Source organism: Saccostrea echinata, unplaced genomic scaffold (assembly GCF_033153115.1).
Source record: "Saccostrea echinata isolate AGI-Se365-2 ecotype Australia unplaced genomic scaffold, CSIRO_AGI_Sech_v1 ptg000054l, whole genome shotgun sequence".
In the NCBI taxonomy this organism is placed as follows: Eukaryota; Metazoa; Mollusca; class Bivalvia; order Ostreida; family Ostreidae; genus Saccostrea; species Saccostrea echinata.
In genome coordinates, this window is record NW_026889803.1 from 62,891,089 (window position 1) to 62,907,112 (window position 16,024).

Here is a 16,024-nt window from a genome sequence, read left to right on the forward strand (position 1 = left end):
ATTTAGTCTCATTAAAACATTTTAACATGAATAAATGCATTTTCATGTCTTTTGTTTAAGTTGCACATAAGTTGCAAGTCAACACAAATAGGTTGCATGTCAGTAAGTTGCAGGATATTGACGTCAACTTCATTAAAATTGCATGTTGACAAGACTAAGTTGCATCTTAAAAATATCCCATATCTTGGCACAATTTGCTCTTTTCAAAGGAATATATATTATAATGGTTATGTTACATGTTGACATGATTACTATAGATTTCCTACTTTACGCGAGTGCTGTATACAGGGTTATTGTCGCTCTTTCAAACTTGGGAACAATTTTTCCCGTTTAAATTCCAGGCACAGTTATGATAAAGAGATGATGCTGTTTACTTTAAATTCACGCACTTGTGACATGTGTGAAAGGGATGAAAATAAAAGTTGGGGAAATTTTCACTGTGTACGGTACTTTATATCACGAAAGGACTCAAGTAGACCTCAAACCACGAGAACATGAATTTACAAGTTCACCTGCTGATTTAGTGTATTTACCTGTATTTCAGCAAAATAGGATTAAAAGCTAATAATTTTATTTCGCTAGTGGTGTTTCTCGCAAAAATTGCGATAACAAGGGCAATACAAAGCAGAGCATCCTCTCAGAAGAGAGCATATTCCTTTTATTTCCAATCCAGTAAGTAACATCCAACCCCATTTAAATTTTTACTTCCGTTACGCAAAAATTCACTAACCCACACAGTTACACAAGTGCGTTACTATATCCCCTCCAACTTTGTTGCGAGTTGACAATGAATTCCTCGCTTACATTTAGGAATCTACAGTATTTTGAATTTTGTCCTAAACTATAGTTGTATGCTGACTTGAGCATCTTGCAATTCTACATAATTCTCAGAAAAATAACTTGCACTCCGCATTGAGGGAGCAAAAATTAGCCCCCGTGCATAACCATTATTGGAAACAATTGATCAAATGTCCTTCTAAAAAATTATTTTCATTAAGATGAACCTCTCAATTACTTTTAGTGTTAAATACGCATATTGCCAAACAAAAGAAGGAAGTGCTAAAGTTACAGTTAAAAAGAAACATAGGCAATCAAATAAAATGTAGCTCACCTCAACACGGGTTACCTTTTAGCAAAATCTCAAACTAAATGAAGTCGCCCGCGTGGCGCAGTGGTAGAGCGTGTGCTCTAGAGTCGCGGAGTAAGGAGTTGATCCTTACGTCGCGTGTTTGAATCCCACTGTGGGACGCGGAGACGGGTCCTTCGGATGAGACCGTATAAACCGAGGTCCCGTGTCGCATTAGGTGCTGGCACGAAAAAGATCCCTCACTGCTCAGTGGCCCTGAGTGCCGAGCATAGGTCAAAATTTGCAGCTCCACCGGCAAGTGTTGGCGTCTCCATATGAGTGAAAAATTTTCGAGAGGGACGTTAAAGAACAAACAAACAAACAAACTAAATGAATGTTCTGCTGGCGTGGATCTCTAGAAGCAACATTTATCTGTCTGGCCTGTGAAAGATTCTTAGTTTCTTGTTAACATATTTGCTCCAAAGACTTTTTTTCAGTTCAACCATCCGAAAAATGTCAGATTCAGCATTGAAATCAAGGCTGGTAGTGTGCATCCTGAGATATGTCATCCAAGCAAATTTATTCATCATAAGGTTTATAGTAACTTGGGTATGACCTCTTCAAAAAAGTTTAACCTAGTCACTAATCCAGAAAATGTAGGTCTGATCCACATCCGAATTATTAATCCCAAAATGAATCAGCCATGCAAGTTTGTCGAGGTAGGGAAAATATTAATTGGGAATGAACCTCCTCTTAAAACCTGGTCACTCATCCCGAAAATGTAGGTCAGTTCCAGCATCCTAAGCTGATTGTGTGCATTTCTAAAGCTAGATGCATCATCCATGCAAATTAATCACCATATGGATTATAGTCATTCGGAATAGGAACTGTTCCAAAACCTTTAATCTGTTAATCTAGGAAAATGTACGCGAAATAAAGAAACTGAAAGCAAGGCTGCTAGTGTTCATCACTAGGTGCATCATTCAGGCAAGTTTAGTCAACACAAAACTTAAAGCTACATGGGAATGGGCCTGCTGCAAAAACTTTAATATGTATGGTCACTCATCCGGAAAATGTAGGTCACATCCAGCATCCGAAGCAAATATGGTAATATGCATTTCTAAATGCTTCATACATGCAGGTTTGGTCCAGATATAACTAGATATGTTCACTTACATTGGAATAATCCTCATTCAAAACTTTAACTTGATTATTCATCCAGAAAATGTAAGTCAGATCCAGCAACCGAAGCAAGTCTGGTAGCGTGAATCCCTAGATGCATCATCCATGCAAGTTTACCTACCAAAGTCTTATATATAGTTACTTGGAAATGAACCTACTTTAAAAACTTTGACCTGGTTACTCATCCGGAAAAATGTAAGTAAGAACCAGAATCCAGAGCAAGTCTGGTTGTGTTTCCCTGGATGCATCATACATGCAAGTTTGGTCCAGGTAGGGCTTAAGTATTTGGGAGTGAGACGTGCTCCAAAAACAAACCTGCTCTAAAACATTAACGTGGTCTTCTTATGGAAACTATTGGTTAAAACGCAGCATCTGAAACCTGACCAGTACAATGAAACATCCATCATCCATGCAACTCTGATGAAATACTTAGAAATCTGCTTCGAAAACATTACCCTGGGACGCCGAGGATATAACATAAGCTCCCCAACTTCGTTGAGGTGAACTAAAAATTTGTGAAAATGCGAAGTCTGAGAATGGACGTAATGACAGAAAATAATATAATCTTCTATAAGAATGATTGAACGGAGCCATTACGCTCAGATAATACTGGTATTCAATCACCTAACTGAACCAAAACTCATGAAACTCTCATCCCTATATGTATATGAGAGGCCCATTGGCCAAAACACTTACCTGAGTAACCACGGCCTTCTTGTTCTTCATTGGCATATTTTTTTCTATATATCATATGCAAAAGTTTGATCGCCCATTGTAGTCCCACCCTACACCCGGGGTCGGTCATTATTTGAATAAGCTTGAATCTACACTGTGTCATAAAGCTTTACTAAAAGTTTCATCTTTTCTGGTCCAGTGGTTCTTGAGATGCAGATTTTTAAATGACTCCACCCAATTTTCACTATTTCTGAATTATTTCCCCTTGCAAGAAGGTCGTGGCCCTTCATTCGTACAAATTTGAATCCCCTTTTCCCAAGAATACTCTTTGCCAACTTAGGTTGAAAGTGGACCAGTTGTTTTGCAGAAGATGAAATTGTAAAAAGTTTACGATGACGACAACAACGACAGACAAGGGACAAATTTTGATCAGAATAGCTCACTAAGGCCTTCGTCTCAGGTGAGCTAAAAACGGGATGATAAAATTCAGGTAAGTGTTCAACACTGTGTAAATCATTAACTTGTCATAATTCCAAAAGGTATATATTGAGTAACGTTTCGAATAATGTAGTTTCAATTAACAACTGTCATATCATTCTTCAATACTGTAAAAATTTGCTCTTGTCGTTAAGGAAACACAAAAAGGTTGAAGTTTGATTCATTGAATATTCAGTACTGTACATATTAAGGTTCACTGAACGGTCAATACTGTACATAGCTGGTCCAGTGAGTGTTAAATACTGTACATAGTAAGGTTCAGTGAGTGTTCAATGTTGTGCATAGTTGCTTTAGTGAATATTCAATACTGTACATAGTTGGTCCAGTGAGTGTTAAATACTGTACATAGTAAGGTTCGGTAAGTGTTCAATGCTGTGCATAGTTGGTTTAGTGAATATTCAATAATGTACATAGTTGGATTCAGTGGGTGTTCAGTACTGTACATAGATGGGTTCAGTGGGTGTTCAATACTGCAGGTAGTTGGTTCAGTGAGTGTTCAATACTTGACATAGTTAGGTTCAGTGGGTGTTCAGTACTGTACATAGTTGGGTTCAGTGAGTATTCAATACTTCACAAAGTTAGGTTCAGTGAGTGTTCAGAACTGTACATAGTTGGGTTCAGTGAGTATTCAATACTTCACGTAGTTAGGTTCAGTGAGTGTTCAGAACTGTACATAGTTGGGTTCAGTGAGTATTCAAAACTTCACATAGTTAGGTTCAGTGGGTGTTCAGAACTGTATATAGTTGGGTTCAGTGAGTATTCAATACTTCACAAAGTTAGGTTCAGTGGATGTTCAGTACTGTACATAGTTGGGTTCAGTGAGTATTCAATACTTCACATAGTTAGGTTCAGTGAGTGTTCAGAACTATACATAGTTGGGTTCAGTGAGTATTCAATACTTCACAAAGTTAGGTTCAGTGAGTGTTCAGAACTGTATATAGTTGGGTTCAGTGGGTATTCAATACTTCACATAGTTAGGTTCAGTGAGTGTTCAGAACTATACATAGTTGGGTTCAATGAGTATTCAAAACTTCACATAGATTCAGTGAGTGTTCAGAACTGTATATAGTTGGGTTCAGTGATTATTCAATACTTGACATAAGTTTAGTGTGTGTTCAGAACTATACATAGCTGGGTTCAGTGAGTATTCAATACTTAACATAGTTACATGTAAGTCAGCGCATATCAGCGCAGTAAGGTGGGAGATGGGGATCTGCTCTATAACAGTTAACAGCTCGGTATGGCAATTTTTATTCAAAAGTTAGTTGCCCTCACCTTCATCCCACTTTATGTTGCAGTATGGTCGAAAACTACTAAGTTATTGTAGCCATTGTTTTGTTTTGGTCAAAGAGAGAGCGGAAACACCTACAACCAACTCCCACCTACTTAGGTTTTCCGTTTTATGTGCTTGTTTTTTTTTTTAATTTTCATTTTTTATTTATTTTTTTGGCGGGGGGGGGGGGGGGTAACAAAGTGTTTTCAGGCATTTTTTTTTTTAATTTTTGTATTTTCATTCTTCTGCTTATTTTTATAATCATTTTTTTCTGGTCATTTTTTTTTCTGGCTTTGAAAAGCAATGCTATGTGCCTGAAGCAAGAGTACTATGCAAAAGTCACATGTTGTAACACACACACACTAAAATAATATTAGTCATTAATTAAAGGTATGTTCCGCTTCTCATTAAGGTGATTTAAAGCAGCCAACGATCCAGTGATGACTCTTCTCATTGAAAAACAAATAAAAACACATCTGTCAAATATACTTGTAGAATATTTAAACCCACATGATATGTTTTTCCAAACATAAAGATAGATATCGTAAATAGCATGCAGAGATAAGTATACATGTACTGGCTCGGTGAAGAAAGAAGTGTTGCCCCAATAGTAATTTGTTTTGATAGCAAGGAGGTATATAGCTGCACAATGACAATTTTCCACATAAAAGTTACCACAGGGCGGAAATTTGGGGGAGCGACTCAGGCGAACGTATACATCACACTTCACGGTGACGAAGGGAGTACGGGTATAATGTTTTATTAACTTTGAAGGGCAGGGCAAATCCCGATAGCGAAAATGTGGCGTACATGTATACAATGTATGTGTCTCTGAATTTTATCTGTACATTCAGTTTTAAATGCATCCTATGGTAGCTTAGGAGCAAATCTGCAAGTTACGATTGACCTTTAGTGTTAAGAACTAGATGTACATAGATGTGTTTAGTGTGACAAAAATACCCCTCGCCTGCATTCTGCTTGAAATATTTGAACGACGTAAAATAACAATGGGTGGAAAGGAAACAAAAATAGAATATCATATTGCTTCATCATGTTGCTTTATCATTTTGCTTCTTTATTTTCTGGAATCAGTTGTCAACTTATCATCTACAAGCACATAGGAAAAAGTCCAGAAAAAAAACCCAGTGAATAATTAGAATTTATTTAAGTCTATGGGCAATAACAATTGTGAAAATGGGTCAATCAACATGAAACTCAAACTTGATCTGTAAGTCATTAATATCAAAATCTAGAAAAGCCAGAAATCAGCTCATTATCTACAAGCACGGCTAAAAAGTCTGTGAATAATTAGAATTTTTTTTTGAAGTCTGAGGGAACTTAATTTCATGAAAATAAATCAGTCAACAAGAAATGTTTTATACTATATTCCTGGCGTCGGTATTCCGGTTAAAGTTTTACAAGTCCATGCCAGGTAACTATAGCTCTACCTGGACCAAACTTGCATGGATGCATCTAGATATACACCGTGCAAGACTTGCTTTGGCTGCTGGATCTGATCAATAATTTACAGAAGAGTGAGAAGATTGAAGATTTTAGAGTAAATCCATTCCCTTGTAACTAACATTGGTGACCAAACTTGCACAGACGATAGATTTATGGATGCACACTGCCAGGCTTGTTTCGGATGCTGTATCCGACCAAACTTTTATGAAAGATTTACTAGATTAAGTTTTGGGAGTAGGTTCATTTACATGTTACTTAACTTCTATGGATGATGCATCTCATCCCGGGATGCACACTACCACACTTCTTCGGATTCTGGATCGGACCTTCATTTTTCGGGTGAGTGCTAAAGTTAATTAAAAGTTTTTTTTTGGAGAAGGTCCATTCCCAAATAACTATAAACCCTATGGTGACAACTTACGGAGATGATGCATCTAGCGATGCTTGCTTCTGATTCTAAATTAGTAAATTTTACCTACATTTGCCGGATAATCCCTAGCAACTATTAGTTTGAACTTACTTTGATGATGCATCTAGGGATGGACACTACCAGACAGGCTTTAATTGGTAGTTGCATATAACCTATATTTTGAACAGGTTATGGTTTGTGGAGTAGGACCCATTTTTAAAAAATTAACCTTGGCCAGAACGGTTAGCACTAGGGCTTTCAAATTTCACAGGTATATTTCTTGTGACAAGACCTTTATTTGGATACCAACAATTTTGACCTTTTGACCTTGGAGTTTGACCTACTTTTGAAAGACTTACACCTTCGCCATAACTTTTGAACAGTTGTTGGTAGGACTTTTATATTTTGCATGTGTGTTTCTTATTACAAGGTTTTCCCCTGCGTACCTTTAATTTTGACCCTTTGACTTAACCTTGGCGCTTGACCCACTTTTAGAAAACATTATCTTTAACCATAACTTTTGAATGATTGGTTCTTGGGCTTTCATATTTACCAGGTATATCCTTTGGGTAACAACATTTTTGATCTCTTGACCTTGGAATTTGACTTAATTGCATTTGAGAAACTTTAACCTTCGCCATAAGCTGCCATACGGGGGCATCAGTGTTTCACAAACACATTTTTTTTTTTAAATTTCAGATACCTGGGTATAATCCATTCTATTGTTTTCGATAAATATTATCAATAAATACTACATATAATTATAATAGTATACTCCCTGTAAGTTGGAGGTACTGCTAGAAATAATTCATTGATTTTTAAAAGCATTTACATTTATCATGTTCGATTCTTACATCAATTCCAGGTCGTATACAACTAAGAAACATGGCTAGTGATTCGCGGGACGATCAGAACTTCCAGCTAGGGAAAACAGATGAGTTCATTATCGAATCAAACGACAGAATAGGAAAACTCTCAAAGATAACGTAAGTAAAGCAACATTAACTGACAAAGATAATGATAATTTACAAACTTTACATAACTACGTCTTATTACAACGTGTCCATTAATTTGTACAGTATTGGTCATGATAATTTGGAGGCCGGGGTAGAAAATGCAGACTGGTTTTTGGAAAAAGTGGAGATCGCTTGTCCACAGGAGAATATGTCCTGGCACTTCCCGTGCCACGAATGGTTAGCGATGGACAAGGGAGACGGCAAAATCGAGAGGGGTTTACACCCACGGCCACTGTAACTAAAGGAAGGGGAGCTCTGCGCCATGTTGATATTTATTAGTCATTCTATCATGAAGAAGTGCGAGTTACATGCATGGGAGGGGTACCCACTCTCGATCAATTTATTTTTTAAATAACTGGTTACAATGTTATATTCGAGTGTTCTTTTCAAAAAGGGGGTGTGATCGCACCTAACGCCTCTGTCCCGATGGCCTTGTACCCTTTCGTTAAAAAAACGAAAAAAATCTTGGTTTTGTAACTTGAAAGTGATATGAATGCATCTTAAATCTTGAGAAAGAGCCTCAGACATATGTTCAAATCTGCAAAAATTATGTACCTTCTAGCTTTCTCATTAACTTTGAGCTTCCGGCACTCATTACTGCAGAAAATGACATTTCCGCGCCTTGTTAGCAGGTTACTGCAATGCTGGAACCGTTATATCATGTGTAACACAATAAAAAAAAATTATTTGTTTACATATGCATTCTAAATACACATGTATTTTATACTGTTTTATTTATGATTTATTATTCTTCAACATTATATTTGACTGTGCAATTTCAATTTCATTACATTTACAATTTATTTATAAAAATACTGCTGTGAACTCTGGAAAAAATATTTCACCCTCCAATATCTTTAAAGGGTTACCATGCAGAGAGATGAGACGGACATTGTGAAAGAAGTCTGTTTATATAAAAGATAAATACTAAATTAGACAAATTATTAATACATTTGCTAGAGGAATGTCCTTGCCCTAGTATGGTATTGCTAGAAACTGTAGAGTTTAAATTAAATACATGTATTCAAGTGTAAAATAACCCTGTTGGCATGTTCAGCAATACCTTCTGTTCATACAAATCTTTATGGAGTTCTAAATAGCAAAATGTATTATCCCCTTAAGCAAGTAAATTACATGTCTCTCTAATGATGACTCTGATGTGATGTAGCTCTACTGGTTTATAATAAAGGGCAACAAAAGAAGAACCTTGAGTTTCACATATTACTACAGAAACCACTGCAACATTGCTTCTCAAATTCAAAACTGATACTTATTGTGTACGTTGGTTATGTATACCTGTGTTCCAAGTTTTATTGGATTCAAAACAAAACTGTGAAGAGTAGTGTTTTGGAGGAATTTAACCCGAATTTCTATGTTTAGTGACCACTGCAACACCAATTATCCAAATCAAAAATCAATATTATAGAATTAATTACTTACATATACATGTATAATCTTGGTGTAGTCTATATGTGTATTTCTATTGAAATTGGACCAAAACTAAAGGATAAGTAGTGTGTCAACTACAAACAGACAAGGAACACCTTACCTAAGCTTTTCTGCTGGTCTTTCACCAGTAGAGCTAAATCTTAATTACCAGGGAGTACCAACACAATGTACACAGTAAGAGATTCTGACAGTTTTTATTATAAGATAGTGTCATTCTGCAGCAGTAGAGCTACAGACTACTGTCTCTGTGTCAGGTGGGGGGTCTATAGAATCTGTCACAATCACCTGATTACACTCGTTCTGGGGGATCAGCATGGAATGTCCATCTGGCTGACAGGTCAGTTCTGTCCCAGACATGAGGGTGTGGTACTGGACATTCAGGGCTATATCAGTCACCTCATAGTTCACAGCATTACCTTCCTCATCTGTTGCTATGACAAGGGAATTATTTTGTAAGGCAGATTGTAAATTAAATTGGTCTCTGTTAATTTCAGGGTCAATTATCAAATTAACAGAGTCTATCTCATGAATTTCTTCTATCACCAGGGATTTTAGTGAATCCTCTTTATCTTCTTCTTTAGATTTTTCACAGGCTGTAATAAGACCATGTTTTTTGGCTTCATGTCTCTTTAAGTGATGTTTATATCGAAAAACATAATTACACTTATGGCACTTAAATTGGCCTTGAGCATTACTGTGATTCTTTATATGAGCATTACATCTCATTTCCGTCTTAAATCTGAAAGTACATCCAGGAAAAGTGCAAGCATATGGCCTTGACATGTCATGAACTTGTTTATGCTTCAGCAATGTGGACTTGTCAGAATATGCTGTTCCACAAATATCACATATAACACTTCCTTCCGTGTGAATCTGGCGATGAGTATGTATAGCCAAAGCGAGGCTTGACACAAAATCACACTGCCTGCACTGGTATGCCTCTTTCTTGTGAGTTTTGCGATGAGCTGCCAAGTAAGTCTTAGTCTTGAAAGCTTTACCGCATTCATCACAGAGGAACTGCTGGTTGTTTTCATGAGTGAGCACATGCTTTCTGAGGTACCTCAGTCTATTGAATACCTTGGAACAAACTCCACAGGTAAAATTCCCCACCATGTCCTGAGTCTCCACTCCTCGAATTTTCTTTCCATTTTTCTTTCTTCGTTCACTTGCCTGCATTGCATTGTATTCAGACATCTTCATCACTTTCTGATCTTTGAGGTTTGAATCATTTCCATGCATGACAATTTTTATTTTGCTATGCAAATTAATCATATCTGGGTGTTCTTTTTTCATATGCCGCGAAAGAGAGGCTTTGAAATCTGTGGTATAATTACAGTGTAAACATTTCAACAACATCTTCCCATATCCCATTGATTGACTTTCTTTTTCCTCCATAAACAAAATAAAAAAGTAATCCCCTTCCTGTGTTTCCTTGAAATCTGATGTTGATTTGTTCCCTTCTACACTGTCTTTGGATGCCTCTCTGCTTGTTGGAATAGAATTTTCCTTAAATTGTTCAGACTCATCAGAAGACAAGTCTGTATCCATTGCAGAGTCATCACTTTTATGTTTTCTTGAAATCTGCTCTTCATTGGATGAAGTAGCGAAAGACGTTCCCCCATCAACACCAGAAAACCCATCAAAGGTTTCTACACCCTGTGACAGACCAGATATGTCCTTGTTTTGTAAGTCTTCACTTCCTAAGTCTGTGGCATTAAGATATTCTGATACTGATGCTTCCGTTATTCTCAGTTGTTTCACAGTATCTTCATTATTGACCTGATTTTCAGTTTTGGAAAGTCCAACACAACTATGACTCTTTGTGTCCCCTTGGATTAAAGGTTCCACATGAATATAAATGTTTCTCACATTTCCATTAGAAGTACTGTCAATTTCACCATCAATATCATTCAAAAGAATATCAGTTGACACAACTTTTGCCTGGTTTTCATCTTCATCAACAACCTGAGATGCCTCCTCAACGTTAGCCCCTGTCACTGACTTTATATCATTGTTTGCTTTTTTACTGACCTTGTCTCTCGGTGCCTCAGTAGGTAAGACTTGATCACTCTGTCGATTTCCTTTAAGTTGACTTGTCGTTGCTTGGATGTTGACTCTGTGTTTTCTCCTATAGTGTTCCTTCAGTGTGTTTTGTCTTGTGTAGGATAACTGACACAAGTTGCATCCAACAGCGCTGCCAGGACCTACATCTAGAAATAATTAGACCAACATTACTAACTCAAATAAGTACAGGTACACATTCTTTGTATAGCTTTTAGTTCAGACTTTTTTTTCTCAAGTACAAACTACATGTAGTCAATATATGATGAACTCCTCAAGGTTTTATCAAACATAGAGTGGAGGTGAATGATATGTATTAAGAATGCTATTTATCTTTATTTACTGATTCCATTTTAAGAAAAGCGGCCATGGACAAAAATATATACAGATGCATCTCTCTGCATTTCCAAAGTATCATGAAATATCATTATTAGCAGAGCTTAAAAAATTCTTTTGTTAATGACTATCATGGCATCTCTGTCTTTGCATGTGTTCATTTGTTTGGAATGGTTAAGTACGGGTACCATAGTGTCTGTCTACTTTGGTTCATACATAAGTTACATGTAATTCAACTCCTTATGAGGTACAAACAGATGAATTTCTTTGTCTCTTTGCTGTTTATTATTGCATTTGAAACTTACGATTGACTTTGTGCTGTAGGAAAGACAAGATATTGTTCAACTCCTCTGAACATATACCACATATGAACTTATCCATTGTGATTTTTTACTTGAGTGTCTGAAAAGAAAAGATAACAGCTTTAGCACTGGTGTCTTGTCATAGGTGGTGTTATTTTACATATACATATAAGGGCAGTTATATTGATCAAAATTTCAATAGGACAAGTTAAGTAACATAAAGTATTGATTTATTAATTATATATCTGTAACAGGAGAGGAGAGAATGTGACAGGCCAAACCCGGATTCAAACCCTGACCCCCTGAATGTCCAGTCAGGTGCTCTACCAACTGACCTTTCTGAACACCAGCAATCAAACCCATCCGACCACCACATTCCTCCCTCCTTAAAGATTTTGCCCCTGAAGACACCAACCCAGACTGTTCCCTGGCAGGTCTTTCACCTGTCACTTCCTGGGAATGACACAGCACAAAATGTAACAGGAGAGGAGAAAAATGGGATGGAACAGAGCGGGATTCGAACCCAGGCCCTCTGAATCTCCAGTCAGGTGCTCTACCAACTGAGCTATCTGGCCACCGGCGATCGAACCCATCTGACCGCCACATTCCTCCCTCCTTTTAGGTCCTCGACCCTTAAAGACAACAACCCAGGCTTTTTCCTGGAAAGTCTTTCACCTGTCATTTCCAGGGAATGGCACGACACTTAATATTACAGGAGAGGAGAAAATGCGATGGACCAGACCGGGATTCAAACCGGGGCCCCTTGAATCTCCAGTCAGGTGCTCTACCAACTGAGCTATCTAGCCACCAGCAATCAAAACCGTCTAACCGCCACATATCAAAATATTTAAAGCAAATGCACATATACATACCGGTACATGTAAATATTTCATACTTGTTTACATAATAATGACTGCAATTGCCCAGAATATTCTAGTTTGGTAGTACTTATTATTTAATACCTTCATCACAGGTTCTGTGTCCATTCTTAGTGGAATTAGAATTGACACAAAACCTGTGGCTGGAGAGGATGCATTACCTCTAGCATCAAAGAACTACCTGAGATGTTAGGGTATGGATAGAAAGTTGTATCGTTAAAATGATATTGTCCTACGGACCCAGTTTAACGATAGAATTCGTTCCGTGAAATGGCAATGTAGCAAAATAAACACAGGCGATAACTCGAACTCAGTGCATTTACTATGATCAATCCAGAGAGTTCCAAATGTCAACATGGTGTATAAATTTGAAGCGAGAAAAAACGTTGAGAAAATGAGTTGAATTTTTGTCTTTATATGGATTATTTTTTAGGTTAAAAGGCACACGAGGGGTGATCAAAAAGTTCGCGAACTAATTGAATTACTTCCTTAAAAGAAATAAAATGAGGTTTCAGTGCTCATTATTTTTTGAAGTAGTCCTCTCCGATTATAATGCATATCTGCCATTGTTCTGCCCATGCGCGAATCATGTGATCCAGGCGGTCACGTGATGTGCTCCGTAGCGTACTGTTCACAGAAGCAAAAAGATTTTTCCGAGTCTTATATTTCTTACCATGCAAGTTATTTTTTATAACAAGAACAGTCCATCTGTCAGAAATGGGCAAATCTAGGCAATAGGATGGGCGGATAAGGACACCCCTTCCCAGAATTAGCATGGGGATCATCAAAACCCGAGTCCTCTGTCTCGGGAATGTCGTTTATCCAATGTGGATAAAGTATGGACAAACTCTTTTTATCATATCTCATATGTTTAAAGTCTGAAGTAAACGATATTTTAGGGATTTAATAATTATATTATTGTTAAGACTTTCAACTATTTTTCTAATTGTAACTTGGCGATCTTTCATAACAAATTGCTCAACTAAGGACACATCTTTTCCCTGGCTTGCTTTCGCTGGGCAATAGAACAAACATCATTTTTAACCATCCTCCAGCCTTCACTAAAACAATCAATCCAATTAATGATTGAACTTCTGGTAAGTCTTTTGTCTTCATAAACCTTGTACAAATTATCATATTCTACTGCAAAGGAATTCCCAAGATATACGTTAAACTTTACAGCCGTTAGTTGCTTGAGTACGACCGAGTCAACCATTTTTTGTCACAACTCACCTACATATTGACGTCATTTTCACATTGTGACGTCACAAACACTGAGCAAAACATTATATGACACCTGCTATTTATAGAACATGCGTATGACTATATGTGTGCCAAATTTCATTCTGATCTGAATTGTAGTTTTGTAAATATAGATAGTTCGCGAACTTTTTGATCACCCCTTGTATACAATCTCAAAAAGGTTTGTTATGATTAATTTGGTAGTTATTTTCAGTGCGACTCCTTTTGTATACTTCAAAATCATTTCGGAGCGGGGGGACTGCTCCGATTTGCTACATTGCAAGTATATGGGACGCATTCTAACTGTGGTGAGGGCTTGTCCCGAGACACAGATTATTCTAACTAGTTAGAGTAATTTAATCCTGTTGCAAATATCATTCCTCAAGACTAACTATACATATTTTAACCCAAATTCAAGAATATATGCAATCATCATTGTCAAAATTATGGTACATGTACGAAATCTTACTGAAGCAATTTAAATCAATGATAAGTGGATTTTGAATTCATCAATTAATTTCTTTTCATCACGTAAAATACGTTTGATTCAGTATGTATCACCAGGGACCTTTATACTAACAGTAGGCAACTCCTTCAGCGCCATGTTTATTTACCCAAAACGGCACACACAACATTGCAAGTTTTTCAAACTACATTTTTTCCCTGTAAAAAGCTTGTTTTCTGATTAATGTAATCTGTTCTTTTTGTGTATCAGAATGGATATTTAATAAATTTTAAAGCAAATATTTTAAAATAATTTAGATATAAAGTAAACAACCACCAAAATTGGCGATTTCTCTGAAATACGGCCGATCAGGGGCACGCACTGATTTTTGAATAAACGTAATTACTTCTAAAATAAGGAGTAAAAACAGTGCTAATTACAAATCTTGAATGATTTTTTGATAGATAAATTAAAGTCTTCTTCTGAAATATGTGATAGCAAAAGAGATATATTTAATTAAAAGTGACTTAAGAAATCCCGCAACTTACGAGATATCGCGAGAGTTGCCTATCCCGTTTGTATATAGTTCCCTGGTATCACTTGAAAGTTGAATAAGCAAGAGAGAAAAAAAAATATTTATCTGTTAATCTATTATACAGTTAAAATAAAATGAAGACCAATATGAAATTAAATGCTTATTTACTAGGGTTATAATGAAACTGTATTTTCGGGGAAGATTTAAAGCTAATGCACAACAGCCATGGAAACTCTAGAGTGTCTCATTCCATATAATTGTACAGTGGATAAATTCCGAATTTCCTCAGACAAAGCAAAACATCTATGACATAATGTTCCTTAACCGTTTAAATACTTACAACAGCGATACAGTGGTCATTCCTAAACAGTTGCTAAATGATAATATCATAAATTGTATCTAACTATCCTAAATCGAAGGATAATGACAGTTACATGTCTTCTCTCGAGTTTCTGTCACTCGATGTGAAGCACGATCCCGAATCACTAAGTAAAAAGTCCCCGCTCAGACATATCGAAATGTTTGTATTTTTTCTGAGTATATTTAATTCTTATTTGATATATAATTTGTGTTTTGATATAAAATGAATTAAAAATATTATTTGTAATATAATTTATAAAAACTTATTTCTTTATTCGGAAATTGCATGTTTGTAAAGATTTTGTTTTTATGTGGCAAATGGCAATTCCTGGTTGACTTACAAGGAAGCAAAACTAATACACGTTCACAAGTAGTAAGTTTTCCAGTTTTATTTATTTGCTTTTCATTGTTGATATGACATATGATATTGAATAATCCAGTTAAAGGTTCCCTTTAATTTGGGCTGTCAGGCAGAAGTGGTAACGGATGGGTTCGCCCCGATTACATGTTCGCTCTGAGTGGGTTCGTGCCAATGTACCTGTAACCTGTAATTAAAGGTGTCATATTTTAATGTACGTGTGGATTTTGGCAGTTTGCTATGTTCTTTGTTTGTTTGTTTGTTTTGTTTTTTTTGCATGTGTGCTATAGGAAATGTTTTTATTGTATCCAAAGCATACCTGTCAACATGGCCAAAATTTTGGTAGACAGACATCTCAGGCCAACGACACCTCGGCCCGTGACGTCTGACACCTCGGCCCTGACAGGTCGGCCCAAGATTATTGACATGTCGGCCCATATAAAAGACACCTCGGCCCAAGCGAAATTTTATGATG

The 16,024-nt window shown here is 36.7% G+C and overlaps 2 protein-coding genes across 2 annotated transcripts; one reads left to right on the plus strand and one right to left on the minus strand.

The window, feature by feature from the left end:
* The first annotated feature begins 5,337 nt into the window (after positions 1 to 5,337).
* On the plus strand, positions 5,338 to 8,017 carry LOC133205944 (lipoxygenase homology domain-containing protein 1-like). Its single transcript, XM_061341840.1, has 3 exons — positions 5,338 to 5,443; positions 7,433 to 7,553; positions 7,647 to 8,017. Exons 1-3 carry the CDS (start codon positions 5,344 to 5,346, stop codon positions 7,819 to 7,821), a joined length of 396 nt encoding a protein of 131 aa, XP_061197824.1. The 5' UTR covers positions 5,338 to 5,343; the 3' UTR covers positions 7,822 to 8,017.
* Positions 8,018 to 9,210: 1,193 nt separating this feature from the next.
* Positions 9,211 to 15,247, minus strand: LOC133205943 (zinc finger protein 490-like). Its single transcript, XM_061341839.1, has 3 exons — positions 15,172 to 15,247; positions 11,735 to 11,831; positions 9,211 to 11,242 (listed from the first exon to the last, which is right to left on the minus strand). Exons 2-3 carry the CDS (start codon positions 11,808 to 11,810, stop codon positions 9,243 to 9,245), a joined length of 2,076 nt encoding a protein of 691 aa, XP_061197823.1. The 5' UTR covers positions 11,811 to 11,831; positions 15,172 to 15,247; the 3' UTR covers positions 9,211 to 9,242.
* Positions 15,248 to 16,024: the final 777 nt, after the last annotated feature.

Bases quoted from the DNA above. Each gene is read 5' to 3' on its own strand.
- LOC133205944 (XM_061341840.1), top strand. From the start codon at position 5,344: ATGACAATTTTCCACATAAAAGTTACCACAGGGCGGAAATTTGGGGGA. The intron at 5,444-7,432 runs GTATAATGTTTT...CATCAATTCCAG, and splicing joins CGGTGACGAAGGGAGTACGG to GTCGTATACAACTAAGAAAC. The intron at 7,554-7,646 runs GTAAGTAAAGCA...TAATTTGTACAG, and splicing joins GGAAAACTCTCAAAGATAAC to TATTGGTCATGATAATTTGG.
- LOC133205943 (XM_061341839.1), bottom strand. From the start codon at position 11,810: ATGGATAAGTTCATATGTGGTATATGTTCAGAGGAGTTGAACAATATC. The intron at 11,243-11,734 runs GTAAGTTTCAAA...AATTATTTCTAG, and splicing joins CCTACAGCACAAAGTCAATC to ATGTAGGTCCTGGCAGCGCT.